The 27,629-nt window shown below is 44.1% G+C and overlaps 2 protein-coding genes across 6 annotated transcripts; one reads left to right on the top strand and one right to left on the bottom strand.

The window, feature by feature from the left end:
* The first annotated feature begins 8,376 nt into the window (after positions 1-8,376).
* LOC309705807 (transcription factor 7-like 1-B) lies at positions 8,377-16,427 on the top strand. Of its 4 annotated transcripts, none has more exons than XM_082531795.1 (7): positions 8,377-8,521; positions 14,820-14,874; positions 15,079-15,155; positions 15,364-15,517; positions 15,673-15,780; positions 15,900-15,942; positions 16,027-16,427. In XM_082531795.1, the coding sequence occupies exons 1-7, from the start codon at positions 8,475-8,477 to the stop codon at positions 16,230-16,232; spliced, it is 690 nt and encodes a 229-aa protein (XP_082387921.1). In that variant the 5' UTR covers positions 8,377-8,474; the 3' UTR covers positions 16,233-16,427. The 4 variants fall into 4 exon arrangements, with proteins under 4 accessions (XP_082387921.1, XP_082387923.1, XP_082387922.1 ...); XM_082531797.1 differs by having other exon boundaries at positions 15,367-15,517; XM_082531796.1 differs by lacking the exon at positions 14,820-14,874.
* A 3,821-nt stretch (positions 16,428-20,248) lies between these two features.
* Positions 20,249-27,045, bottom strand: litafd (LITAF domain containing). Of its 2 annotated transcripts, none has more exons than XM_082529787.1 (5): positions 26,917-27,045; positions 21,872-21,921; positions 21,682-21,771; positions 21,386-21,587; positions 20,249-21,130 (listed from the first exon to the last, which is right to left on the bottom strand). In XM_082529787.1, the coding sequence occupies exons 2-5, from the start codon at positions 21,915-21,917 to the stop codon at positions 21,013-21,015; spliced, it is 456 nt and encodes a 151-aa protein (XP_082385913.1). In that variant the 5' UTR covers positions 21,918-21,921; positions 26,917-27,045; the 3' UTR covers positions 20,249-21,012. The 2 variants fall into 2 exon arrangements, with proteins under 2 accessions (XP_082385913.1, XP_082385914.1); XM_082529788.1 differs by having other exon boundaries at positions 21,682-21,768; positions 26,917-27,044.
* Between the last annotated feature and the right edge of the window lie 584 nt (positions 27,046-27,629).

A 27,629-nucleotide genomic window follows, 5' to 3' on the forward strand; every position in this document is an offset into this window, starting at 1 on the left:
GAGAGACTCATATGTCAGAGTGCTGTTCATAGACTTCAGTTCAGCATTCAACACTGTCGTGGTTTTCGGTAGGGAAAGAGACGACACCTTGTAGAGCAAACAACTTCGACCTTTATTTGTCACTTCCGGTACCCAACACCTTTTCACCATAAAACCGGATATACTTAAACAGATAACACCACATCCTCCTTTCTCAGAAAACAACAACTTATTGAAACATTTACTGCGTAAGGGAAACTGTACTTTCGTTACTTCTTAGAACCTATTGCAGAAACATACAGTTGTGGTCAAAAGTTTACATACACTTGTAAAGAATATAATATAATATCTCTACCGAGTGTCCCGTTATTTCTAAAACTCTGATTTTTCTCTGATAGAGTGATTGGAACAGATACTTCTTTGTCACAAAAAACATTCATGAAGTTTGGTTCTTTAATGACTTTATTATGGGTTAACAGAAAAAAGTGATCACATCTGCTGGGTCAGAAATATACATACAGCAGTGCTAATATTTGGTTACATGTCCCTTAGCCATTTTCACTTCAATTAGGTGCTTTTGGTAGCCATCCACAAGCTTCTGGTTGAATCTTTGACCACTCCTCTTGACAGAATTGGTGCAGTTCAGTTAAATTTGATGGCTTTCTGACATGGACTTGTTTCTTCAGCATTGTCCACGTTTTCAATGGGGTTTAAGTCAGGACTTTGAGAAGGCCATTCTAAAACCCTTATTCTAGCCTGATTTAGCAATTCCTTTACCACTTTTGATGTGTGTTTGGGGTCATTGTCCTGTTGGAACACCCAACTGCGCCCAAGACCCAACCTTCATGCTGATGATTTTAGGTTATGTTGAAGAATGTGAAGGTAATCCTCCTTCTTCATTGTCCCATTTACTCTCTGTAAATCACCAGTTCCATTGGCAGCAAAACAGCCCCACAGCATAATACTCCCACCACCATGCTTGATTGTAGGCATGGTGTTCTTGGGGTCAAAGGCCTCACCTTTTCTCCTCCAAACATATCGCTGGGCATTATGGCCAAAAAGCTCGATTTTTGTTTAGTCTGACCACAGAACTTTCCTCCAGAAGGTCTTATCTTTGTCCACATGATCAGCAGCAAACTTCAGTCGAGCCTTAAGGTGCCGCTTTTGGAGCAAGGGCTTCCTTCTTGCACGGCAGCCTCTCAGTCCATGGAGATGCAAAACACGTTTAACTGTGGACAATGACACCTGTGTTCCAGCAGCTTCTAATTCTTGGCAGATCTGCCTTTTGGTGATTCTTGGTTGACTCTTCATCCTCCTGACCAATTTTCTCTCAGCAGCAGGTGATAGCTTGCATTCTCTTCCTGATCTTGGCAGTGATGAAACAGTGCCATGCACTTTATACTTACAAACAATTGTTTGCACTGTTGCTCTTGGGACATGCAGCTGCTTTGAAATGGCCCCAAGTGACTTTCCTGACTTGTTCAAGTCAATAATTCGCTTTTTCAGATCCATGCTGAGCTCCTTTGACTTTCCCATTGTAGCATTTGTGGGCGTTTGTATCCAATGAGCCCTATTTAACCTGTCTAAGAGAAGTCACCAGCTGTAGTCACTCATAATCACTCACAAGAAGTTAAGAGGCCATGCTATGAAGCTCAGTTCACTGACAACTTTCTAAGTCACCAAAATTGCTAATTCATGTTGCTGTATGTATAATTTTGACCCAGCAGATGTGATCACTTTTTTCTGTTAACCCATAATAAAGTCATTAAAGAACCAAACTTCATGAATGTTTTTTGTGACAAAGAAGTATCTGTTCCAATCACTCTATCAGAGAAAAATCAGAGTTTTAGAAATAACGGGACACTCAGTAGATCCATTATGTTATATTCTTTACAAGTGTATGTAAACTTTTGACCACAACTGTAGCTACTCTATTTTTAACTCGAGAAGCTTTGCTTTATTTAATCTCACAAGTTCAATCTTTGTGGTTTTACGACAACTCTGCCAGCTCTAGTTCTGACAAGACCTGGGACTTCTGTCTTGGGAGTCAGAGTTGTAGACGTCGATAGGTTGGGAGCTGGCAGGGTATTTTCTCTGGGACTGACGGGGGTAGATGGGGTCTGTAACTTTGGTGTGGACTCTGGCAATGGCTGGAGGTGACGTCTATTTCTCCTGATGGCTCCTGAAGGAGTCTCAACCATATAAGAGCGGGGTGTGGAGTGAGAGGAGATGACAGTCCCTTCACGCCTAGTGTCTGTAATCCACACTGGTTGCCCCGGTGCGAGTGGAGGAAGTTCAGTCGCCCGATGTCTCCTGTTGTACGCATCACTGTCCCTCGCCCTTCTCTCTCTCGCTTTTGCCAACACTGTATTCTTATTGGGCAGGCTGGGATTGAGTAGGGAAGGAAGCTGGGGAACTGGCGTGCGCAGTCTCCGTCCCATCAGTAGTTGCGCCGGGCTATATCCGTTAGCCAATGGTGTTGCTCTGTAAGCTAGAAGTGCAAGATATGGGTCTTTTGCCTTCTTTAGCAGGTTTTTCATAGTTTGGACATGACGCTCAGCCTCGCCATTGCTCTGTGCAAATCTAGGACTGCTTGTTACATGTCTGAACCCATAGGTTGCTGCAAAGTCTTTGAACTGTTGTCCTGAAAACTGAGGTCCGTTGTCAGTGTAGAAAAGCTCTGGAATTCCATGTCTGGAAAAGACAGATTTTAGGTGTACTATAACATCTTCCGATCTGGTGGGGGTAAGTTTGGCTATTTCCACGAATTTCGAGTAGTAGTCCACCAAAAGCACATAGTTGCTGTCATTGAGTGTAAAAAGGTCTGCACCAACTTTTTGCCATGGCCTCTCCGGGAGTTGGCTTGGCATTAAAGGTTGTACTGGGTTAGTACGCTCTTTGATGCAAATGGTGCAGTTTTTCACAAGTTCATTTATTTGCCCACTCAGACCAGGCCACCACACTGCCTCTCTGGCTCTCTCTCTGCATCTAGACATTCCCTGGTGCCCCTCATGTAGGGCACTTAGGACAGAGTGGCGCATAGCAGTGGGGATTACTAGTCTGGTGCCTTTCAGTAGCAGATTGTCATGTACAGTTAAGGTCTCTCTGTGTGGCCAATATGCTTTAATTGGGCCTATGAGATGGCTATATTCTGGCCAGCAGCTCTGACAAAAAGTCATGACCTCTGAACATATGCTGTCGGTTTTTAACTGTTCTTTTACCTGTGTGATGTATGTCGAGGTAGCAGGCATGCATTTGACAATTTCATCCACATAAATATTTGTGTCTTCCAGAAATTCGGCTGTAGCTTTTGAATCAGGGTCTTGGTTAATGGGTGCACGTGACAGTGCATCTGCTGTGAGGAGTGCTTTACCAGGAGTGTGTGAGATGGTGTAGCTGTACCTCATAAGCCTTAGGCGGAATCGTTGGATCCTGGGTGGAAGCTCGGTTAGGGCTTGCTGGCCTAACAGGCTGATGAGTGGCTTGTGGTCAGTCTCTAAGGAGAAGTGTCTCCCGATGAGGAAATCTTTGAATCTTTCACACCCCCATGTTAATCCAAGCGCCTCCTTCTCCACCTGTGCATACCTCTGTTCTGTTTCCGTTAAAGAACGAGACGCATATGCAACAGGTCTCCATTGCTCTCCCTCTTTTTGAAATAGGACTGCTCCCAGTCCATAGGAGGAAGCATCTGCAGACAGTTTTAACTCTTTGTTTGGGTCATAGAGTGCAAGAATGGGAGTTGACGTCAGATCGCCTTTCAGCTGCTTGAATGCTTTTTGCTGTGCGCAGCTCCAAACCCACTGATTTGGTTTACCTAATTGGTTTACCATCCCAAGAAAGCTGCGCATTTCACTGACGTTTGATGGCTCTTTCATTTCTGAGATTGCTCTAATTTTGTCTGGGTCAGGCTGCACTCCTTCCGCAGACAAGATGTGTCCAAGAAACTTCACTTCCTGTTTGCTCAGCTCACATTTCTGCATGTTTAGTGTGACGCCGGCCTCTTGAAGTTTACTGAGCACTGTGTGCAGTCTGGCATTGTGCTCCTGCTGATCCTGTCCCCAAATGAGAATATCATCCATGTGACAGACCACGCCTGGCAGCCCATTAAGGATTACTGACATTCTACGCTGAAAATGTTCTGGGGCAGACGCTATTCCAAAAGGAAGTCTGTTGAAGTAGAAGCGCCCAAAGGGTGTAATGAATGTCGTGTAGTGTGCTGACTGTGGTGACAATGGAACCTGCCAGAAGCCTCTGTTTGCGTCCAACTTGCTGAAGACTTTAGCTCCCGCCAGAGAACCTAGAGTCTGTTCAACCGAAGGCAGGATGTACTTTTCTCTGCACACTGCTTCGTTGAGGTGGGTGAGGTCAACACAAATACGTACTGAGTCGTTTTTTGCTGGCACCGGGACCATTCCTGCGCACCACTCCGTTGGTTCTTCTACTCTGCTGATTACTCCCATGGACTCCATTCTTTCCAGTTCCTGTTTCACTTTTCTTAACAGTGGAATGGGGACCCGTCTCGGTGTGGCCAGGGAAAAAGGCACAGCCTCAGGCTTCAACTTAATTGAATAAGGTTGTTGCATTAAGCCTAAACCCTGACACAGTTTCGGGTATTTTTCGTGCAGCACATTCATGTCAATACTGTCGGCTCTACACACTAGGTTCAGCTTGACACTCGCCGGCCTGCTTAACAGTGCTACGTGCAAATCTTTGATAATGTACACATTTTCCTGTATTCCCTGTTCACCTTTGCAAAGTGTTTCTCTGCTCATACCCAACACGTCAAGTGGGGAACCACTCGGACCAAACAACGGTCTATCTGGTTTGCATAACCCTGTCTCGTTCTGGTTTATGCTGTAAAACGTCTGGGCAGGGATAACAGATACGTCAGCTCCTGTGTCTATCTTAAATCTGACCTTGTGGTTTCTGATAGTGAGATCTGCATACCAAGGATCTGAGCCTACGTCTACAGAACCAAGAAACACGGGTGTAACATCGCTTTCTTCGGCTTCTATCACATGCACAGATTTAACAGATTTACACACTTTACTGAAATGACCTCTTTTACCACATGAGTGACAAAATACATCTTTCGCTCGGCATTGATCTTTACCATGTGCAGGGGTTTTCCCACACCTGTAGCATGATCTCCCATTAGATGTTTTGTCCTTTGATGTGTATTTGCGATCTCCACGGGGTTTGAACGTTGAATGCCTTTGTTCCTTGTGCTTAGCTGACACAGCGTCTATTTCCATTTTATTTTCCCCTCTGATGTCCGACTGCTGCTTCTTGATGGCTTCCGACTGCCTGGCTTGGTTAACCGCTTTCTCTAACGTCAAATCTTTGTCCATTTGAAGTCTCTCCGCTAGGCTGATGTCCTTCAGACCCACGACGAGGCGATCTCTTATTAACTCATCGTGCAGCGCACCATAACTGCAGTTTTCCGCTAAAGCGTAAAGTGCAGTGACAAACGAGTCTACAGTTTCATTAGCTTGCTGTGTTCTCTGATTAAAGCGGGCTCTCTCGTAGATAATGTTTTTTCTGGGAACAAAGTACATCTCCAAAGTGTCTCTTACTGCTTGATACTGCTGTCTCTGTATGTCAGATAACGCTTGTCCTCGGAGGATATCATCTGCTTCATCCCCCATGCAGTAGATGAGAGTGTTCACCTGGTTAGCCTCGGAGCTAAGGTGTAGGTTGCTTGCGAGTCGAAATCTTTCAAACATCCTTATCCATTTTTCCCAATGCTGTGGCTTCGAGAAATCGAACAGCTCGGGGGGCTGGATGGTGAAAGTGGCATTCGGGGGTAGGTTGGCGTTAGCATTGTAGCCGCCGTTAGCTCGCTGGTGGGGCGGTGGCGTGCGAGGCCGCGTAACTGTTGCGCTAGCTCCCGCTTCTCCGTCCGACATCTTTCGTCTCGAGAAAACTCTTTATCACTCCCAAAGTCGCTTGCTGTCACTCCCCGATGATAAGGCACTTACATCCATCCCACTTCTGACACCATGTCGTGGTTTTCGGTAGGGAAAGAGACGACACCTTGTAGAGCAAACAACTTCGACCTTTATTTGTCACTTCCGGTACCCAACACCTTTTCACCATAAAACCGGATATACTTAAACAGATAACACCACAAACACCATCATTCCCCAGCAACTCATTCACAAACTGGATCTGCTGGGGATCAGCACCTTGCTGTATAACGGGCTGCTAGATTTCTTGACAGGAAGACAGCAGACAGTACGGGTCGACAGCAACACCTCCAGCCCAAGAACACGGAATACGGGGGCTCCCCAAGGATGTGTGTTGAGCTCTGCTGACCCACGACGAGATCTACTACAGGGGTGAAGTTAACCATCTGGCAGAGTGGTACAGCAACAACAACCTGTCCCTGAATGTGGAGAAGACCAACAGCGACTCTACGTCCTCTGCAAACTGAGAAGCACAAGAGATTCAACCCCCATTATGAGCACCTTTTACAGAGGCACAGTTGAGAGTATCCTCACCAGCTGCATCACTGTGTGGTATGACTCCTGCATTGGGTTCTGCAGGAAAAAATGACGACGGCTAGTGAGAACAGCCGAGAGCATTGTGGGGACCTCTCTTGCCTCCCTCCCCAGGAGATCTACTGCACCTGCCTCATCTGGAAGGTCCTCTCCATTACAGGTGACTCCACTGGGGCTGGTTGACCTCTAGAAATTTTTATTAATATCTTTAAAATGATAGCAGCACAAATGAAAATTTTTGCAGCACAAACCAGCACAAACGTAGCACAAACGTTTGATACCACTTTTGTTTGATTTGGGTAATGTGGGGGGGCTGGTTGACCGCTGATGACCTCTAGAAATTTTTATTAATATCTTTAAAATGATAGCAGCACAAACGAAAATTTTTGCAGCACAAACCAGCACAAACGTAGCACAAACGTTTGGCATCAATTTTGTTTAATTTGGGTAATGTGGGGGGGGGGGGGGGGGGTTGACCTTTTGACCTTTACATTTTCATTAATATCTTTAAAATGATAGTAGCACAAACGAAAATTTTTGCAGCACAAACCAGCACAAACGTAGCATAAACGTTTGATACCACTTTTGTTGGATTTGAAGAAGGTGGGGGGGCCAACTTCACTCACATGCCGGTTCGAGCTCTGGCTCGGACAGTCTCGGTCGTTGTGTCCTTGGGCAAGACACTCCGCCTACTGGTGATGGCCAGAGGGGCCGATGGCGCAATATGGCTGCCTCGCTTCTGTCAGTCTGCCCCAGGGTAGCTGTGGCTACAACTGTAGTTTGCCTTCAGTGTATGAATGTTAGAGTGAATGAATAGTGGCTTTGTAAAGTGCTTTGAGGGGTCCCGAAAAGCGCTATATAAATGCAATCCATTATTATTATTAATTTATTTGTTAACTGGTTTTGGCTGTCTCCAGACAAGTCAAGAATATTTTGCTGACTCATTTTTTAAAATAATTGTTATTTAGGTTTAACATGACTTAAGCTTTCCATTTTAGTTAATGTTAAAATAATCTTTACTGTGATACCACCAGTTTTGCCCTTCAGTGGCTGAACCAGTTTTCATAAATATTATAGTTAGCTGTCTGAGTCTCTCTGGGTATCCGGTTGTTCAGTGATGATGCGACGAATCCTACTTCTAAAGTAGTCTGCGTTTAATATGGCTTTTGTGTTGTTAACATGTTTAATATACTGCAACAACATGGGAATAGAGCAGCTGCCAGAGAATTCAACATTAATGAATCAATGGTACAGAAGTGGAGGAAGCAAGAAGAATGAGTTTAATAAAGTTTGATTTATCTGACTGCTTTGTTTCGCTTAATGTGCCTTATAATCCCGTGCACCTTATGGTCCGAAAAATACGTACTGCACACTGTAGCTTAATGTTGCAAAGCACCTCTTTTTAACTTCAGTGGATATTATACATGGTTATGCTCAGGATATGTCAGCCCATTTCTACTGGAAATGCCTTTTGGTTAAACTTTCAGCAAGGAATTTGCATTTGCACTGTTAAATTTTTATATAGCTTTAATGTACATAAAAACCAGCTTCTTGTTTAAGTGAAAATAAATGCAAGGTTGTCTTTTTGTGCTAGTAATGTTGTGGAGTTGTATTTTGTCTCGCATCAATTATATCGTCAGTTATATCGTTATCGCAAATTTTCAAATATATATCGTGATAAATATTTTTGGCCATATCGCCCTGCTCTACTAGTAACTACACTCAGGTAGTAAACGGTTGTTTTTAAACTATGCTCAGTTGGTGGAAAGCGTGCCAAGAAAATATTCCCTACACCAGACCTTCCCAAAGTGTGGGGCCCGCCCCCTACGGGGGGCACAGAGCCATTGCAGGGGGGGCGCGGCATGAAAAGGGAAAAAAACAAAAAAAACAAAGCTTGGACACTGCTAGCACGGGGCGCCTACACAAACGCAAAGCAGGAGATGAAGCATATGTTTCCAAACCAACTTCATTCTAAGCCAAAGACTAGAAAATATGGTGAAGTATATCTTCCCTTCGGTTTCACCTGCACAAGTGCCGAGGTAGGTCTCTCCTGCAGAATTGGTTTTCCCTTTGTCGGGAGCAGCGCTGGGCTGTTCAAATCACAGACAAACAGTATCCCACATTCTTGATTTTTAGTTCACAAACACTTGTTGTAATGACTAACTACTCCTGACATTTTGGAGATGTTAGCTCTTTATACAGTAAAGTTACAGTGGGATACAAATAATATCAGGCCGTACCTGCCACGATTTGTTCCCCGTATCTAAATCACGGACAAACAGTATCCCACAGCTGTTTATATTTTTAAACCCATTTTGCGCAGAGAGGCATTTTTTTGAAAAATTTATTGATAGCAATGTTGAATATTATTACACAGGAAAAAAAACAATTACACGTAAAATAATTACACCGTGACGCCTCTGCCTTTGTAAATGGAGGGACAGTAACTGCGTGTTTATATGTAAGCGTGTAAAACCTGAAGATAGTCAGAGACAAAATACTGTTAATCTATCTGCCATTCTGCAATTCATCTCATGTAAACAATAACATGGCGCACAGCTGATGTGAAAAAAGGCACATACCTTTGACCTTGCATGACGAACTCTGTATTCCTCGTCCACACGTAAATGAAAAAAATGAGTTATAAAAAATCTCAGTTTTCGGTGATTCGAAACGCCGTTTACATGTGGACAAAACAGCTGCGTTTTCAAAAATACCAGTGTAGGTGTGGACGTAGCGTAAAAGAGTTAGTAGTTTATTTTCTTACTACCTGCAGATTACTTGTATTTGCTTAATTGTTTACTAAATGTTTGAGGTGTGAAATAAACCACAATTGAGCAAAATATGTGTGTGTGTGGTTGGAGGATGTGTTAGTGCGTGCGTGTGGGTGTGTGTGTGCGGGGGGGGGGGGGGGGGGGGGGGACATTTTTCTTGTAAAACAAAGGGGGGCCCAGCAAAAACAATTTGGGAACCACTGACCTAGAGAATCTGATAGCACTTCACCTTTGAACGTCATCGTGTGAAAACATATTCATCAGAGCCTCAAAAAGAAAACCTACAAACTTCAATTTTAAACAAGATTTAACAACAAAACAACTGAAACTACACTGAACATTTTTGGTGAGTACTTATATAGGTAGTTTTAAGGTCATTTGGTTCATACATCTTAATAATACACTAGACTCTTTCAAATCCCACAATTAGTTTTTCTTCAAAAATGTGCCTGAATCTTGTGTTTTACTGGGTCCTTCAACTTGAACACAAAGGAAAAAAAGGTCTGTTTAAGTTATTGAGATGTTGTTTAATGGAGCAGTAAAGTCAGGAATTCACAGGAAAAACCCAAGAATTTAATTAAAATTCAAAACAGATGATGCAGTGGCATTATGAGAAAGATTTACTTTAAAATATGCAGTATTTGAAAAAATCTGTAAGCAGTAACTTCCTTCACACAGCACACAGTTAGAGATGATTTAATCTCTTTCAGTGCATCATACCAACATCAGGTTATCACAGGAATGCAAGTAAAACTTGTACGTGCAGTGTACCTTTTTACTACTGCTGTTAAATAGTTCTCTCTGCATTATAGTTCAGCATAATCAGGTATTAAATCCCACAAGTCAGTATTTTAAATTTGTAACAGTTTGACTTAAATCTGAACTAAAAGGTTAAAAAAATGCTTTGAATCAGATGAAACTGTCATATAACTTGTTAGTGTTGTTAAATATTATATCTCTGATAATTAATGTAGATTCTTGACTATATATATATATGAACTATTTCAATGTTTCTAATGAACAACTGCAACCCGTTCACTATATTATGTACTTTTTGGTATTTGACTTCTTCATAAAATACATATTGTGGAGGTATGTAACAACGACAGGAGAGGTCTCAGTGTCTCACTCCAACAACTTTATTAACTGACAGAACTTCACATATAGTCAGCGCCAAAATCTCCACCCCCACACTTCCTTTCAACTTGTGTGTGAGTGGAGCCACCTGGTGGTCCGCCACACATACCCCCCCTTGAACACACAGTCAGGTCTCCATTCAGTCCAGGACCCTGGGTCTAAGCAAACGACCCGCACGACTGAACCTGGGAGGGAGAGAACAGGCAGAGGAAGGTCCATCCTGTGAACGAGGCTGGTGAAGGCGAGCAGGAAAGGCAGGAGGAGGCTCAAACGTTGGTGGTCCGGGGGTAGTCCTGGGGGGAAAACCAGAGACTGTCAACCCCAGCACAGGAGGTCGGCCACGGCGAGGGGCCTGGGCCGGCACTACATCACTGTCCGGAAGAACATGTGCTGGTTTAAGTCTGTCAACACACACAGTCTCCCTTCGACCCCCAAAATCCAAAACAAAATGTTTCTGGCCCGGTTCAATAACCCTGAACGGGCCGTCATACAGCGGCCGCAGCGGTGTCCTGTGGGCATCGTGCCTGACAAAAACAAACTTAGCAGTCTCTAAAGTCTTTGGAACAAAGGTGTCAGGCACGCAATGGTGCACCGGACCAGGAACCCGAAGCGAGTGCAAAAGCGGGGTGAGAGAGAGCACCGATGGATCGAAGCAGGGAGGAGGATTTTCAGGCAAGAATTCTCCAGGCACGCGGAGGGGCTGACCAAACACTAGCTCAGCTGGGGAAGCGCCGAGATCCTCCTTAACCGCAGAGCGCAGCCCAAGCAAAACCCACGGGAGGCGGTCAACCCAATTGCCATCCTTTAAGGAGGCGCGAAAGGCAGCCTTCAGTGACCGGTGGAACCGTTCACACATCCCATTAGCCTGCGGGTTGTATGCGGTTGTGCGGTGGACTTTAGCCCCCAGTCCATCAGCCATGGCCGACCAAAGCTCGGAAATGAACTGGGGGCCTCTGTCTGACGTAATGTCCGCGGGTGGGCCGAAACGCGAGACCCAGGTCGACAAAAACGCCTTGGCCACCACTGCTGCGGTAGTGGACGCCAGGGGGACCGCCTCCGGCCACCTGGTGGTCCGGTCAACAACAGTCAAAAGGTGCGTAAAACCTTGTGACTGGGGCAAGGGACCCACCAGATCGACATGCACATGATCGAAACGTTTGCCGGGTATGAAGAACGGCTCCAGGGGCGCCTTGGTGTGTTTATGAACCTTCGCGCGCTGGCAGGGAATGCACGCCGACGCCCATTCCTTAACAGATTTGCGAAGGCCTGGCCAAACAAATTTAGAGCTGACCAGTTTAACAGAGGCCCGGACCCCTGGATGAGAGAGAGCATGTACCGAGTCAAAAACTTGACGACGCCAGGAAGCGGGAACCACAGGGCGAGGGCGGCCGGTGGAAACGTCACAGACGAGGAGGGGACCACCGTCCTGCACGGGTCTGTCCTCCAGTATGAGGCCCGTCTGGGTGGATTTAAGCGCGAGGATGTCAGGGTCACCGCTCTGATCGGCAGCCATGGCGGAGTAGTCTATGCCGAGAAAGACGGGAGAAACCAGCGCACGGGACAAACAGTCAGCCACATGATTGGATTTACCAGCCACGTGCCGAATGTCCGTGGTAAACTCAGAAATGGCTGCCAACTGGCGCTGCTGGCGTGCACTCCATGGATCGGAAACCTTGGACATGGCAAACGTCAAGGGTTTGTGGTCCACGTATGCGGTAAAGTGACGACCCTCGAGAAAAAACCGGAAATGACGAGACGCCAGGTGGAGCGCCAGTAGCTCCCTGTCAAAAACGCTGTAATTGCGTTCGCTGTCACGTAGCGTACGGCTGAAAAAGGCGAGCGGTTGCCAGACACCCGAGATTCGCTGTTCCAGCACCGCACCCACCGCTATGTCCGACGCATCAGTGGTCAACGCAATCGGCGCTGAGGGGGATGGGTGGGCCAGAAGGGCAGCATTAGCTAACGCTGACTTAGCATCAGAAAACGCTTGGATGCTGTCCGGAAACCAGTCAACGGGGTCATTAGCTTTTTTACCCTTTAACGCCCCATAAAGGGGCTTCAGCAGATGTGCCGCTCTGGGGAGAAAACGGTTGTAAAAATTCACCATCCCCAAAAATTCCTGCAGTGCCTTAACAGTCGTGGGACGCGGAAATTCCGAAACAGCTCGGACTTTGTCAGGCAACGGAACCGCGCCCTCGGCGGAAACACGGTGCCCAAGGAAATCGAGAACGGGCAACCCAAACTGGCATTTAGACGGATTAATAATCAGTCCATGCTCCGCCAAACGCTGAAAAACCTGACGCAGATGGAACATGTGCTGCTCCTTCGAGCTGCTGGCCACCAGTATATCATCAAGATATACAAAAACAAAGGGCAGCCCGCGCAAGACCGAGTCCATCAACCGCTGGAAGGTTTGGGCGGCACCTTTCAGGCCAAACGGCATGCGCAGAAACTCGAAAAGGCCGAAAGGTGTAATTACGGCGGTTTTGGGGACATCCTCCGCGCGCACGGGAACCTGGTGATATCCCCGTACCAAATCGATCTTAGAAAAAACCGAGGTCCCCGCAAGATGGGCGGAAAAATCTTGGATGTGGGGAATGGGATAACGATCGTTCTCCGTGACATTATTAAGACGGCGGAAATCCCCACAAGGTCGCCACCGACCATCAGATTTAGGCACCATGTGTAACGGAGAAGCCCAGGCACTGTTCGAACGCTGCACGATGCCCAGACGCTCCATGGTGGCAAATTCTTCCCTAGCGACAGCCAGTTTGGCGGGGTCGAGGCGGCGCGCGCGCGCGAACACCGGGGGCCCTACTGTAGTTATGTAATGCTCTACCCCATGCTTCGTCACCGTGCTCGAGAAGGTGGGGACAGTGAGTGAGGGAAACTCAGAAAGCAAACACTGAAAAACGTCACCCGAATCTACTGAGTTAGCATGCACCACGGGCTGAGCACCCCGAGTCAAACAGGGTAATGAGGAAAAGGACACAGCATCAATTAAACGTCTGTTAGCCACATCAACCAGTAGTCCGTGAGCACAAAGAAAATCAGCGCCTATTATAGGCACAGAGCTAGCAGCAACAACAAAGTTCCACTGAAAGTCACGGTCGTGAAAGCAAACAGTCACCAACCTTTCACCGAAGGTTTTGATGGGAGAGCCATTAGCCGCTGTTAGCAATGGCCCGCAACCCTCAGCTAGCCTGTCCGAGCCAGCCGGGGGAAGAAGGCTCTTCTGTGAGCCGGAGTCCACCAGGAAACGCCTCCCCGAGCGTGAGTCCTCTAAGAAAAGCAGCCTTTCCTTGTTGCCAGCGGTCGCGGCTGCTACAGAGCGCTGACATGCCCGTTTCCCTGGGTCTGGAAACTGCAAGGCGGGAGGCAGCGCCGTGCCTTCGCTCCAAAACGCTGGTGATAAAAACAAAGCCCCTTTCCACGGTGCCGCCGTGCAGCGATTCCGGCCACAGTGGACGAGTCGGAGGGCCCGTGGAGCATCGGTGAGGGGGAAAACGCTGGTGGGTCCTGAATAACCGTCTGGACGCCGAAAGTCCTGGTAGCCAGGAGGATGCGATCCGCCTCTTCCGCAAGGGAGCGGTAATCCTTCGTGGCCAATAGCGGGGAGTTGGCAAGGCCAGCGCGCACTGGAGCCGGCAGCTGTCGAAGAAAGAGGTGGGTGAAGAGAAATCCTCCGTCCTCCGCGCCCAGCAAGGACAGCATGCTCTCCATGAGCTCGAGGGCGGTGCCGTCGCCCAGGCCCGCGATGGAAAGGAGTTTCTCGGCCCGCTCAGCATCAGAGAGGGAGTAACGCCGCAGCAGCAGCCCCTTGAGGGCGGCGTACTTGCCCTGGGCTGGGGGATCCCGGAGGAGAGTCATCACACGGCGGGTTGACAGCGGGTCAAGTGAGGCCACCACATGGTGGTATTTAGTGTCGTCGGCTGAAACTCCACGAAGAGCAAACTGAGCTTCTACGTGCATGAACCATGAAGGAGGATCGTGAAGCCAAAAATCCGGCAATTTAAGCGCCACAGCAAACGCAGCCATCGGCGGAGGTGAAGGTCCGGCGGCCGCCGATGCTTCCAGGCCAGAGCTGGCTTCGTCGTCGAGCCTTAGCATGTTCACTACAGGGGTCACCAATGTGGAGGTATGTAACAACGACAGGAGAGGTCTCAGTGTCTCACTCCAACAACTTTATTAACTGACAGAACTTCACATATAGTCAGCGCCAAAATCTCCACCCCCACACTTCCTTTCAACTTGTGTGTGAGTGGAGCCACCTGGTGGTCCGCCACAATATCATATTTTAATTACTAACTGACTTTAACTGATAAGTCCTGTTTGCACATAATACTTGTCCTTAGTTTAGTTCTGTATGATATAAAATGTCAGTCCCAGTCTAAGAAGTTCAAATTCCTATGAATGTGTGCCACAGGATCCCAGAAAGAGAACAATTCTGTCCCAAAAATGGCATAGCTAGCCAAAGACAGGTGAGACACTCAGACAGTTGTCGTTAGATTTTTATTGATAAAGGTGCTTGAACCTGTTGGATGCTTCAGGCTAATGAAAGAAAAACAGTTTAGTTTGCATGTTTCTGTGCTGTTTATCATTATTAGTCTTTGAAATGCTGGACTAAGTGTCAGTATTATGGATTTTTGTCCTTCTCCATCTCTCCACACAATCTACTGTATCAGTTGCCTGTAAACAACATCCCATCGGCAAAAACAGCAGCTGTTCTTCCAGCTCCTCCACCCCACAGCTGCGCTCCAAAGTAAGTTTCTCTGCTGCGTTTTCTCACTGATCTGCAGGTATCTGTCATTTATCTGCAGATGTGTGTGTGAATTATTAAAATCAGCCTCCTTTAATGATGTCGCCTTACATTCAGTTTCACAGCGTTACTCACGTTTTTAAAGTACTTTCCTCACAGTTGTACACGGTGGTAACACATGCTCTCACTCTGGGTTTTATTCCTGTTGAAGCAGCAAGCATCAAACCAAACAGGGTACAGACCAGGCTTACATTAAGAAGCCCCCAAATGCCTTCATGCTGTACCTTAAAGAGCAGAGGCCAAAGGTCAAAGCAGAGCTAAATATCAGTAACAGTGCAGCTGTGAATGCAGCTGTGGGAGAGAGAGTAAGTGTGTAACTCTGAATATATTTATGCATCTCTTAATGTTCTGTGCTCTTGTTTGTGCATGTGTACCAGCTGTCCTGTAGTTATTTGTAGTAGCAGTGTTTCTGTGTATTTATACGAGCTGACAGTGTGTTCTTGTGATCTTCTATCCACAGTGGAAGTCGCTCTCAAAGAAGGAGCAGAAAAAATATTTTGACGAGGCTGAAACACAAAGATGTCATCACGCCACAGAACATCCGAATTGGTCAACCAAAGAGAACTATGTATGTCCAAAGTGCCAACATACAGTTCATGCATGTGCCTTTCACTGCACTGAATGATGAAACAGTCACTGCAGAGAGTTTGTATCAGCTCAGGAAAATTCTGATGTGTTTGTTTTTAGGGCAAAAAGAGGAAGAGAGTCAGAGATCGCAACTGCAGCAAAGGTGAGAGAATATTTCGGGGAAAAAAGTCAAAAATCTATTAAAAAAGAACCACTGTGTTTTTGTTTGTGTCTTCTGAACCTTAAGAGGACGCTCAGCAGGCCAAAAAACCTTGTATGAGACCAAGTCAAACAGAGCCATCTTCTAATTCAGCGATGAAGGAACCACATCAGCTGGATAGAGTCTGGGTGTGCCAGCCACAGACACAGCCAGGTGTTAACACCCTAATCAATCAGAACACAGTACTGGTGCAAATGCCAAACACACTGAACCCGGTCAGTGTGCCTGTGTGAAAATGTATTAGTCCCTCCTGTAATAAAGTGAATTATTGTTTGCAAGATGATTTGTTCCACAATGGATTGTGTTGCTGCACGGACGTTTTAGAGTGGAACACAAGTAAGTCGGGGTTGGGCCAGATTGTTAGGCTGTATGTTATTGTTGTACATGGCAGAGGGTCAATCTGAGTGGCATGACTTCTTAATAAACCTTACTACCCCGTTGGGTAGGAAATAGATATTCTGGAGTCAGTCGTGAATGAGACCAGAATATAACACCTCCTGCCTCTCACCCGGAGTCCCCTCCATTCACACCACTGATCTCCTCTACCGCACCAAGTTCCTCAAACAGAATCACCCTGAGCCCGTCTCCTTCCCCACACAGTCTCAGCATCACTCCTCTCAGTGGGAAATTCCCTAGACTGGTCCTCAAGAAAATCAAACCAACCCTCATGGATTCATTTCCATCATAGGCCTCCTCTGCTCCAATCATTCCACTCCAGACCGAGGCCTCCTCATTTTGTTAATGCAACACACGTGCATTAACAAAATAAAGGCACCGGGGCAGAGATGAAAGTCACTACTGAGCCTTTTAGGCGTCCTTCTGTTTTTATGTTTCTGTTTTTATGTGTCTTTATTATTTACATGTGTTTTTGCTGCTTTGACATATTAAAATGTAATCTGTAAAACTGTCCACTGAAATGTTACCTTAATGTCATTAAAGATTCTCTGTATTTAACATTAAAAAGTATGTTAGATTATGTACTGATAGAAATTCACAGTCTCCAGATTTGTCCAGAGTGCAGCAGACTGATCTACTCATTACGTTGAAAGCATACCTCTGATTGATCTCCCATTATGAGACTCTACTGTTTGCTGGCTGTTCCTGTAGTAAGGATATAAACTATAAACACAACTTTTAATGGTAGAGCCTCTTATATACAACTACTTCAGCCGTTACAAAAATTGTTGTTAGGAAGACACTGATTTAACTTCACAGTAATTGGAAAGGCTTAAGTTTGCAGTGCTGTTGAACTGCTGAAGTAAGATATTTTCCTCAAGGCACTTACACCAGTCACCCATTAACAATGAAACTATGGATGGGTGACATTTCTAAAATTGATAAACTTGTTCAAATACAATGTTAAAATGCTGGAACATAACAAACGAGCTCATAGCATTGAGACAGGGTCCAAACATTAAAGTTATAAACTGATCCCCATGTCACTGAGTGAAATAAGGATTTGATCCCCTACAACCCAACAAGAATTCTGGCTGCCACAGATGTGTTTTGTGCCTGTGGTTTTATTTATATATAAATATATACGGTGGCCCCTAGAGACAAAGCACGTACAAACTCCAAAGCACATACAAACTGTATCCCAATTGGGTCTGCATGTCACGGACCCGGCTCTGGGGACTCGGGGTCCGTGGGCAGTGGGGACTGTGACTATTATTGTTGTTGTTATTATTATTATTATTTGGTGTGTTGTCTGCACTGCCTCTATGCACATCTGTATGTAGGCAGGTATGTGTGTGTGTGTGTTTTGCCTTTCTGCTGTGGCCAAATTACAGGCACCTTCAGCCCTGGGGGCGTGGTCTAACTTGAGGGCTGGCCACACCCGAAGTCCTGGCCGCACACCTGCTCCTCATCTGGGCTCGTCGGGGGAGCTATTTAGATGAGCGATGGAGCTTCCACCGACGCTGGATTATTGCGTTTGACTACACGTCAGTCTTCAAACAAGTCAAGTGTGAGTGTATGCCTGCTGGGATAAGTGTTAACGGCTGCCTCTATTGTTTTCCCCTCAGGAGGAGTGTGGGACGAGAAGGAGCAGTGAGCACGGGGAGTGCAGGGACACTGGGGCAGAGAGCACTACACGGGGACTTTTGGGAAGAAGACACTACACGGGAGTCTGGGAAACTGGGGATTTATTGTTGTTTACTTCACCACCTTGTAAATAAACACTGTTGCACTGAAGAGTCCGGCGTTTGGGTCCTATTTCCCCATCTCCCCACGGTCTGCCAGCCAGACCGTGACACTGCAGCCTTAAAAGCTGCATTTTAAGGCCGATTACGATTATTACGTAATCGTTACGATTATTTATTTCGGTGTTCTTTTTTCCCCTGAGATGTCATACACTTTGGATTCTAGCCAATCATTTTACCTTTGCAAGCGTAGTAGGCGGGCCCAGGTACGTACTTTCTTTTAGAGCAGAGCTACAGATTAAAAATGCCCAAGGCGAAGCGGTCAAAAGTCTGGCTGTACTTCACAGCAAAAGATGCAAACTCTGCAACAAGTTCTTTAAGGTGATACTGTGCAAATGAGGTAACACCTCGAATCTGATAAAATGCCTGGCGACACATAGCGGGGGTTTTTTAAGCCGAGAAATGCACCGTATTTGATAGCTTGCTGCAAGACCGAGCACATCTTCTGCGGGTGTGGTGCCTGTTATCGGAACCGGAGTTAGCAACATCCCCCAAGAACCCGAAGAGGAGAGTCAGTGTAGCAGAAATGATGACGGATGATGATGGCAGCAGCAGCCATTCTTCTCTGGGTGAGTCACTTAATGTTGTTCGTGTGTAATTTACGTTGAGTAGGCTAACCACGTGATTAAATTAATGCATGTAAGGTGAACTAGCAAACACCATCATAAGCACCGGTTCAAGCACCGGCACCGTTTCAAAAGTACCGGTTTGGTACTGTGGGATTATAATATTATTTTATGCCATGTTAGACCCCTAATTAAAGATTGTGAATTATTATGTAGTTTTAGTTTACATTATTCTCCTGAATTAGAAGAAGGTGATAACTATTGCATTTGTTAAACTGATTTGCATTACATTAGACTGCTGATTTATTGTGGATGAATGATATTGTTTTATGATGCATTATACTGCTGAGTTATAAGAAATACTGTTCGCAGAAAGTCATCGCCTTATTTGTCTGATTAGAAGAGAACAGAACATACTGGAGTTTTCTGCCCCATCTCAGCAGGAGCAGATAAACAGGGAGCCAAGGTCGTAGCTTAGGCGCCGTGTGAGAGAAAGAATGTGAATGTTTAGGCTTTTATGATTAGGTGGGGGCCACTAAAGGCTATAAGAGTTTGATCAATGCTCCACCATTTTGAGATCTGATGCTGTCTGCGTATGGTGTCCATCTCCCACGCGTGTGATCATTAAAATCATTGTTTGACTCAACCCGGCCGGACCAGTGTTGTTATTGTGGTTTTTCCTCTTGTATCCATCCCCAATATTTGAATCCGTAACAGTACTGGTATCGGATAAAACTTAAACGATACCCATCCCAAGTCATGAGTGATATCAAGTCATTTTTGAAACAGAAAGAAGATTCCTGTTACAAGGTTGAAGCTGCAATCCGTTTTTCTGACTTTATACATTGTTTATTGATTCAGGTAAAGCGTGTCCTTTTTTAGAGAGATCTGACCAAGAGAGCAGGAGACATGGTAGAAAATAAATCATAATAGAATTTTTTAAAAGGATTGACTATAATGTAGAACACAAGAGTAGGTAAAATCACGCAGTTATAAGTTGCAAAACAGTTAATTTCTTTATGTTATCTGTACTTACTTATTGGTAACTACAGTTCTGCTCCACCCCAGCAACCACATCCTAGTTTTAACAGGTAACAAAGCCGTTTCTACTGCGTTTATACAGTAGAATGACTGTGTCGATTGCTTTGAAGTGTCTTTGGTCTGGTTTTCAGCTGCTCTGTGTCAACACTAAAAAGAAAAGATTGTATGTCTGTCCTAAACAGGAAAGGGATTCATGTAAGTGTGTGGGACTAATGTTTTCATTGTTAACTGTTAACTGCGTGACAGTGCATTTCAGGGCATGTTACGAAGTAATGCAAAAGTAATAAAACAAGCACAGTAACAAATGACTTTCTCTGGCAGTATCATACTGCATTATGTTCAAGATGGGCAATGAGTAAATGCATTACTTTTTTTGAGTACTCCATCAATGTAGATGTGACATTTCTAGAGAGAAGAAGAACCAACACAAACACAGCAGAGTTCTGTAATATCTGTTTTTATTAGAGAAATAATGTTATCATAGAGCTAATAGTAGTAAATAATAGAGCAATAGAGCATGCTCATCCTCCAGGGGTGGGGGGGTTTACTTTTGCATTGTAATTTGCAATATAATGAATGAATACATTCAAATAGTCTGAACAAAAGGCTTAACTATATTTACAGCACTCCAATATAACAAACTGTAAGCTTGTTTTTGCCTTGCCTGAGTGACACATATGCAAATATGACATTAACCCAGTATGCTTTGTGTATCAGTTTACTGAGCAATGACTCATGAAACTGGAGATGAGCAAATATATTTATTTCTGCACCCTTTTATCGTTCAATGTGTAATTTACTGCCGCTGTGATTTATTCAGAAATTGTGCAATCCCGTTATGCATAAAACATGCAATATATTCTATGTACAAACCTTCATTTTAACATTACGCATCCAAAATTTTCTGAGTATAATGATAACAGTTTCAAAGTGCATGGGGTGTTCTGTAACTTGCCAGAGCAAAAAAAAAAAAAAAACAAAAGCTCGGACAACACAATCACTCCCAGTCTGTTTCCTAATAATCTGATAGAAGTCATTCATGTTTGGCTTTGTCATCCATAGAAACAAGCTGCATTTACCCCTGTCACCTTTCTCTGCCAGTTTGAGAAAATGCCATTTTTTTTACCGGTTGACCATAAGACACAGACAAAGGTAACAGGAGGCTATTTCTTATTTCTACGGTGCCATATCAGCCCTGGTGCTCATCATTTACAGCATTTCCTCTTCTCAACGTGCAGCACTCTGTTGCAGCGTGGGCAGGTGTGGTAAGCATCCTTGAATCTCTTCATGAAGAACGGAATCAGGCAGCAGCAAAGGACTAACCTGCAACACACACACACAGAAGGTTAGAGTCGTGCTATCATACAGCAGATGAGATCATTCTTTATTACATTTTTACATGCATATACAGACATGAAAAGAAAGAACGTTTCCACTTCATCCTTTGAAGTGTGCTGTATGCAGTGTATTTACAAGAGATAAAATTGATAAAAATCAAGTAACAGAGTTGAACAAAGAAGATCTGTGTTCAAAAGCCTTGGGGCGCTAAAAAGAAGCTAACTGATTAAAACCACTCACCCACAGCAAATGAAGAGTAAACACATGAGCCAGGCGTACGTTCCTGCCTTGTAGGTGACATTGGTCATAACCTGTTGCTGGCAGGAAGCGCAGGTCGTCATGCCGGACTCAGTCCCCAGTCCCATGTCGTAGCTTACAAACTTTTTTTTGCCTTCTCCAGAGTCCAAACCTTGACCTGCGCCTCCCCCTCCGCCGGTGTACACTGAGAGAAGACAGGAAACACGCAAAACAATGAACAACAGTATGTTTACCTTAAATCTTCTAAAAAGTGTGAGACTCAGGTGTGAGAAGAATACCTGGCGTGACAGATTGCTGTGTCTGCGTGGAGGGTGGGGTGAAAGGAGTGTGGGGGTGGTAAACTCTCACGCCATCACCTTGACTTTCTACTGGACCATATGAAGAGGAAAAGGGAAAGAATCAAGCTGGTGAGGAGATGACGATAATGATCATGAATATTGACTGAGCATGTGTGAGCTGTGGGCTTACCCGGTATGATGTAGGGAGGGGGTTCCTTTTTTCCGTCTGCACTCATTTTGCTGCAAAGAAACAAAAAGGACTGTAATGAAGGGTGCGGTCAGGGCCAAATACCTGAGATCTCTCCTGTGATTCTGCTTTCCCTTTTTCTTTCCAATGCTCAAGACAAATGCAATGCTGCTTTGTGCCACCAGAGGGAACCAAAGCCTTGGCGATTGAACTGAAACATTGCCGGTTCGGTCACCATGAAAATGTCTCTCATTCCTGTCTGACACATATCTAGCCCTTCATTGTAGGGACCTTTCATGTGAGCAGCTTTTGGGAAACGCCTAGGAGCGTCTGAGTGCCAGTTGGACTGTTTCAGGTGTGGCTGCTCACAGAAACTTCTTTCTGACCTCCTTCTAAAAGAAAATCCTTGGAATTGCATTAGTGCTTTGTTTTCCCATTTCATGTATAATATCAGGCTACCAGAGAAATTACATTACTGACTGATGCAACATAAACCCAAAGATATTTGTTGAATTAATTAATGTTTCATTCGTTTGTACGGCTGAAATGTTACTCGTAAGGCATTTCGTGTGCACAGCTTTCTATATGTACTTGATAAAAGTATATGTATCATATGTGACAATCTTATATATGTAGTAGCAGTAGGAAATAAATAACAGTGGAATCTACTGCTTGGATAATTTGATTGTATACTCTGAGATGATACTGAAATTCAGACTTTAATACTTTAAAAACAGATGTTGAGACTAACAAACTTTGAGTGAAGTCTTTCTAATTATATTATAACAAAACGCTTCCACGTGTGAAGCAGGTGCCATCCCCCAAGGTACATGCCAAAAGGTAAAGAAATCCAACGCTGGCTCTGATATTTAAAGTATTAGATTGTATGAGTTACATGGATGCTGTGTGCCAGGTGTAACACAACCTTATTGTGATTATTTATATATTTCATGAGCGTGTAGAGCACGTGCGACATAATCATCTCCGATACACACTGCTGGTATCCAAAAAGTGCTCCTGGTGTCTCCGACCAGTGACCAGTGTCGGCTGCGATGATAAGACGAGCCAGAGGAAGTGGAGATAAATGATAAGATAAGCTAAGAGAATGTGAACATAGATTGAGTAAAAGTCAAAATCAGAGCTGAAATATCTGCCAAAAAGCATCCCTGTCCAATCAGTCGTTATATCAATATCAATCTAAAGCTCAGAGATAGGATGTGAAAAATCATTTGATGTTACATCATTTAAACATAATCTGTATTCTTATGATAGAAGGCACAAATGTGATGCCGCATGGCTCACAGTATAAAAAATGTCTGTTTGTTTCCGGTGTTATCTGGACACCTCTCCCTCTGGAAGAGCATGCTGTAATTTAAATGTGTCCATATACAGCTGCCAGACGTATTTTATAGATTTGGATGTTTGCCTGTAAAATGTAATCCACTCTACAGAGTCATTCCCAAACTGAACACATTCATTTATTCACTCTATTACATCCTCACTGTGCTTCTGAAGCTCCAGCAGTGTGAGAAAGGCCCTTTGACAGTCAGAAGTCATGTGACTGGTTTGATGGAGGATCACAGAGCTTAAAGTATACTCGCGCGTTCCTCTCTGCGTTCAGCTTGTTTCCTTTTGTCTCACTTTTCTCGTTTCTCTCTTTCCACACAGACATGCACAATAACTGGGCGCTACCTTGATCAACCATTCATTCTCTGAATGGTTTTCTGTTTCTCTTACACAAACAGCCTTGTTTCCCTCACTACATTTGCAGCACACTAGCCTAACCTTAACCAAGATACGTCACCCTAAAATGTATTATTTACATTATTGGGTCTTGCTTAATGTCTCCACCTGCTACACCAGCCTAGGTAAGTCCGATTCAGAACAGAAGCTGATCGACCGCTTTATCGTTGTGTCACACATAGACATTGAGAACTTGTATACACCCAGAGGTGTGGACTCGAGTCACATGACTTGGACTCGAGTCAGACTCGAGTCATTAATTTTATGACTTTAGACTTGACTTGAAAAAATGTTCTAAGACTTGTGACTTGACTTGGACTTTTACACCAATGACTTGGGACTTGAATTGGAATTGAACCGGTTTACTTGAAAAGACTTGATATTTTACCCCAAATATAAAATTTAACATGCATATTATATAGAGATTGAAAATGTGACGTCATTCACGGGTAGAACCGCAAAGGATTCTGGGAACTCGTGGCAAGCGGTACTAGCGCACGCAGGCTTTCAATTAAAATCAGTTATACAGCGATAAAAAGAAACACAAAAATGTCAAGAAGCCGTTGTATTATTAACTGCAATAGCCGGTCGCATGACAGCCACGGGAAGCCGACGGGTAAAGAGATCGGTTGTTATCGGATTACGTCGTTGAAGAGAAATTGTTCAAGCCATGTTTCCGAAGTAACAAAGACGCGACGGATGGCCTGGATTGCAGCCATTCAAAGATAAAATATAAAGATAAAATATAACGTCCCAGAACACTCCAGCTCACAGGTTAGTCTGCTCCAAGCATTTACACGAAGGTCAGTCTGCTGTTGTAGTTAATACGTCATTTTTCTTAACATAATTGGTGATATAGGTTACAAGCAAGTCTGGCGCTGAACAGAAATTGTCGCGCTATGCTCCTTTATTTATTGTGCATAAATAGTGAATTGTCCTGACACAATATTGCGAAATTATTTCCACTACTAATTAATTACCGTTGAGCTCAAAGGTCCTATTAATAAACTGTTAAGGAATGTGTATTTATGAAGACGATTTGTGAGACTGGTAAACTTATGATACGTACGATGGTCTTTCGTTCTACACGGTGCATTTCAAGGTCCTGCACCCATCCGTAGGTAAACTGTACCTGGGCTTGTTGCAGTGACCTGAAGTTACTAAACTTCATGAGTGTATGCACTCACTCCAAGAACCGTGTAATTATAAATATGCATATAAATATGCTAGGATGAGATAGCTGACTTCATCTAACTAGCAAATGTTGTCCAGGCTATGTTGGTGATACAGTTTTTTTTAATGTGTATGATATTTTTGTCATGCGATTTTAAAGTCGGTCCTACAACCGCATCCAAGAATAACATGCAGCTTATCTCAGAACTGTCGGTGAAAATTATTCTTGGAGCTAAGTTTAATTGAGCTGCATTTTAAAGAGGTGCAATTTCACAATTTGTGTATATTTTCTAAGTTCACTATTTTGTCATGTGTTGAGAAAAACACAGATTTAAAAATTACATGGTCTAATATTTACATTTAGCATAACTGCAACATTATTTTTTCGTTTGTTTTTTTTTTAAAGACTCGAAAGGACTTGAAATTCAAAGTTTCAGACTTGTGACTTGACTCGGACTTTTACACCAGTGACTTGAGACTCGACTCTGACTTGCCTGACATTACTTGAGACTTGCTTGAGACTTGAGGATAAAGACTTGAGACTTACTTGAGACTTGCAAAACAATGACTTGGTCCCACCTCTGTATACACCCATATGATGGCGCAGGAATGCGACTGAGCTGCATGCTTCCCTCTGGGTGTGCCAGCCAAAACTGTTACAACACCCTCTGAATTTGGTCGTGAGAGAGCAGGATTTTTATTGTGGGTTTTTTTTTTGCAGAAATACAATATGTTTGATGACTGTTAACAAGGAGCAGTAACGTTATCTAATGTGCTGCTTTTTCTCTTGCTGGATCTCTGTGCTCGGAATAGCTGGTGGCACATTAATTGGATAAAGTTCTTCCCAGAAGCTTCCCAGAGTTCTTTCCCTTCACATAAGGACCATTTAGCATGGGATGTACGTATGCTTTTGGGGGGAAAAGGAAATTCATGGAAATTAAGCAGGTAGGTTTTAGGTAAATATGCAGTGCAGTCTTGGGCTTATGATGAGTTCAGTGAAACTGAATGAGATGCAGAGTAGAACTTTTTGTTACATATGAGTTAACACCCTGCTGTAGGCGTGGCTTCACCGAGACTCTGGTGCTGGTCAAACCTGTGTCTCCATGTGAGAGAGGGAGGGAACTTTGTTTTTCATTTTTTTCCATGATGCATTTCAGTATTCAGCTGATGAATCAGTGGGCAGTTTAAATCTGGAAATTCCCTGATTAAACAATCATCACATTCTCTGACCTTGATTTTCAGTTCACCTTTGATAATCAGCCAAAACAATCACAGAAATCCCCTAAAAGCAATTTGAAAATGAAATACTTGGATACAGAACAAATGTATATATTTATTTACAACAACATGAAGGAACTTTTTCACTATGTGCACATGCATGTCCTTTCACTGCATTCAAAATGCAATCTTTTACATTGTTTACATGTCAGCCATAGCAACTGCTGCAAAGACCGTCCTCACTCTCACTCTGGATCAGTTACTTATGATGGTTTTTCAAGACCCAGCTGAAGTACGTCAAGAAATCTAAAACGTAACACCTGAAATTTTACCCATGAAGATGATTTGAATCCTACACCAGGCCCCGTCTCTGTCAAATGCGCTAAGTTATAGTCTAATTCAATGTCCCTGCAGGTCCAGAATGTAAGTCAGTCAGACAGTAATGTTCATGGTAAATCCTGAATTAAAGCGTTTAGAGTGAACCCTTTTTTTGTAAAGGTGCAGTGTAACACACCTTTATAGCTGCATTATGCTGCACAACCTCAGTCTTTGAAGTAACAACATAAAAGTCAAGAAAACGTTGGCAGATTAGCAGAAACATGCGCATAAATAAAAATCAATATTGGCTCCTGTGTATTTCTGTTCCCTTGTGTGATTTATGCAATGTTTGAATTTTAATCATGTGATATTTGATTTCCAATTGGTCTCTTTTGTGCGATATAACTCACTTTAAATTCACTTGTCAGAAAATCCCAAACCTGGCTTTCTTATTCTTGTCGTGTCCTTTTATGTCTTCAGTTTTCAATTCTTTGAATCCTTCCCATTAAAATAACCAAACCCGATTCTCCACTCCGTCAGCCTGAACACAGTTCGTTGTTCTCTTCCTATAACACACAAACGTCTGGCAGACTTACCTTGGCTGGGTTGTTGTCAAAATGCAGAGATGAGCTTGTTGCTGATGCAGAGTCCAGACAGATTCTGGTTAAGATCTCCACCTGTCCCTCTACCTGTAGGTGAACCTCTCCCAACACACCCAAAGCTCCACCTCCACCATTTTAACCACGAACATGCTGTGGTGATGAGTCACTCCATGGTTTTGATTGTAGCTTTCAAAGGCTGAACCGGTCGTCATCTTTGAAATGTTCTTTGTTTCTGTGAGATTATTGAGGGTGTGTGTGTGTGTTACTTTAGTCAGAATAACCTGTTTCCCTGTAAGGCAGAATGAGCTGTAGAATTGTTTTTGTCCTGGAATTTGATCTGTTGGCCATCAACAAACTCTAAGTGACACATATTACAAGAATTTAGAGAATGCTAAAAAACACAGAAAAGTTGAAGATGAGGATCAAAAGAAACCTTAAGAGGTTTAACAGACTTTATTTCATCAATCAATAACACTGAATCGGTTATTATCTGACAGCCAAAAAGACTCATAGGGTTGGCTGGAGCCCCTTCGCTCTCATGGAGCAAGAGGCAGGGTTCTTATGCTGGACTAACGTTTTAATTCAGCTTTTTATCTCATGTGCCTTTTATCATTCATTCACACTGATGGGTGTATAGAAGGCAATTCCAGGCTCTTGTCCAAGGATATTTTAACATACAGACTCAAACAGTCTTACACCAGTGACCT

The sequence above is a fragment of the Aulonocara stuartgranti genome (genome assembly GCF_965226115.1).
Source record: "Aulonocara stuartgranti genome assembly, chromosome: 4".
Classification (NCBI taxonomy): domain Eukaryota; kingdom Metazoa; phylum Chordata; class Actinopteri; order Cichliformes; family Cichlidae; genus Aulonocara; species Aulonocara stuartgranti.

Coding starts and splice junctions, on each gene's coding strand:
- litafd (XM_082529787.1), bottom strand. CDS start 21,917: ATGAGTGCAGACGGAAAAAAGGAACCCCCTCCCTACATCATACCGG. Junction 21,772..21,871: donor CCCTCCCTACATCATACCGG/GTAAGCCCACAG, acceptor CATATGGTCCAG/TAGAAAGTCAAGGTGATGGC. Junction 21,131..21,385: donor TTACTCTTCATTTGCTGTGG/GTGAGTGGTTTT, acceptor TGTGTGTTGCAG/GTTAGTCCTTTGCTGCTGCC.
- LOC309705807 (XM_082531795.1), top strand. CDS start 8,475: ATGGTGAAGTATATCTTCCCTTCGGTTTCACCTGCACAAGTGCCGAG. Junction 15,518..15,672: donor ATGCAGCTGTGGGAGAGAGA/GTAAGTGTGTAA, acceptor TTCTATCCACAG/TGGAAGTCGCTCTCAAAGAA. Junction 15,781..15,899: donor GGTCAACCAAAGAGAACTAT/GTATGTCCAAAG, acceptor GTTTGTTTTTAG/GGCAAAAAGAGGAAGAGAGT.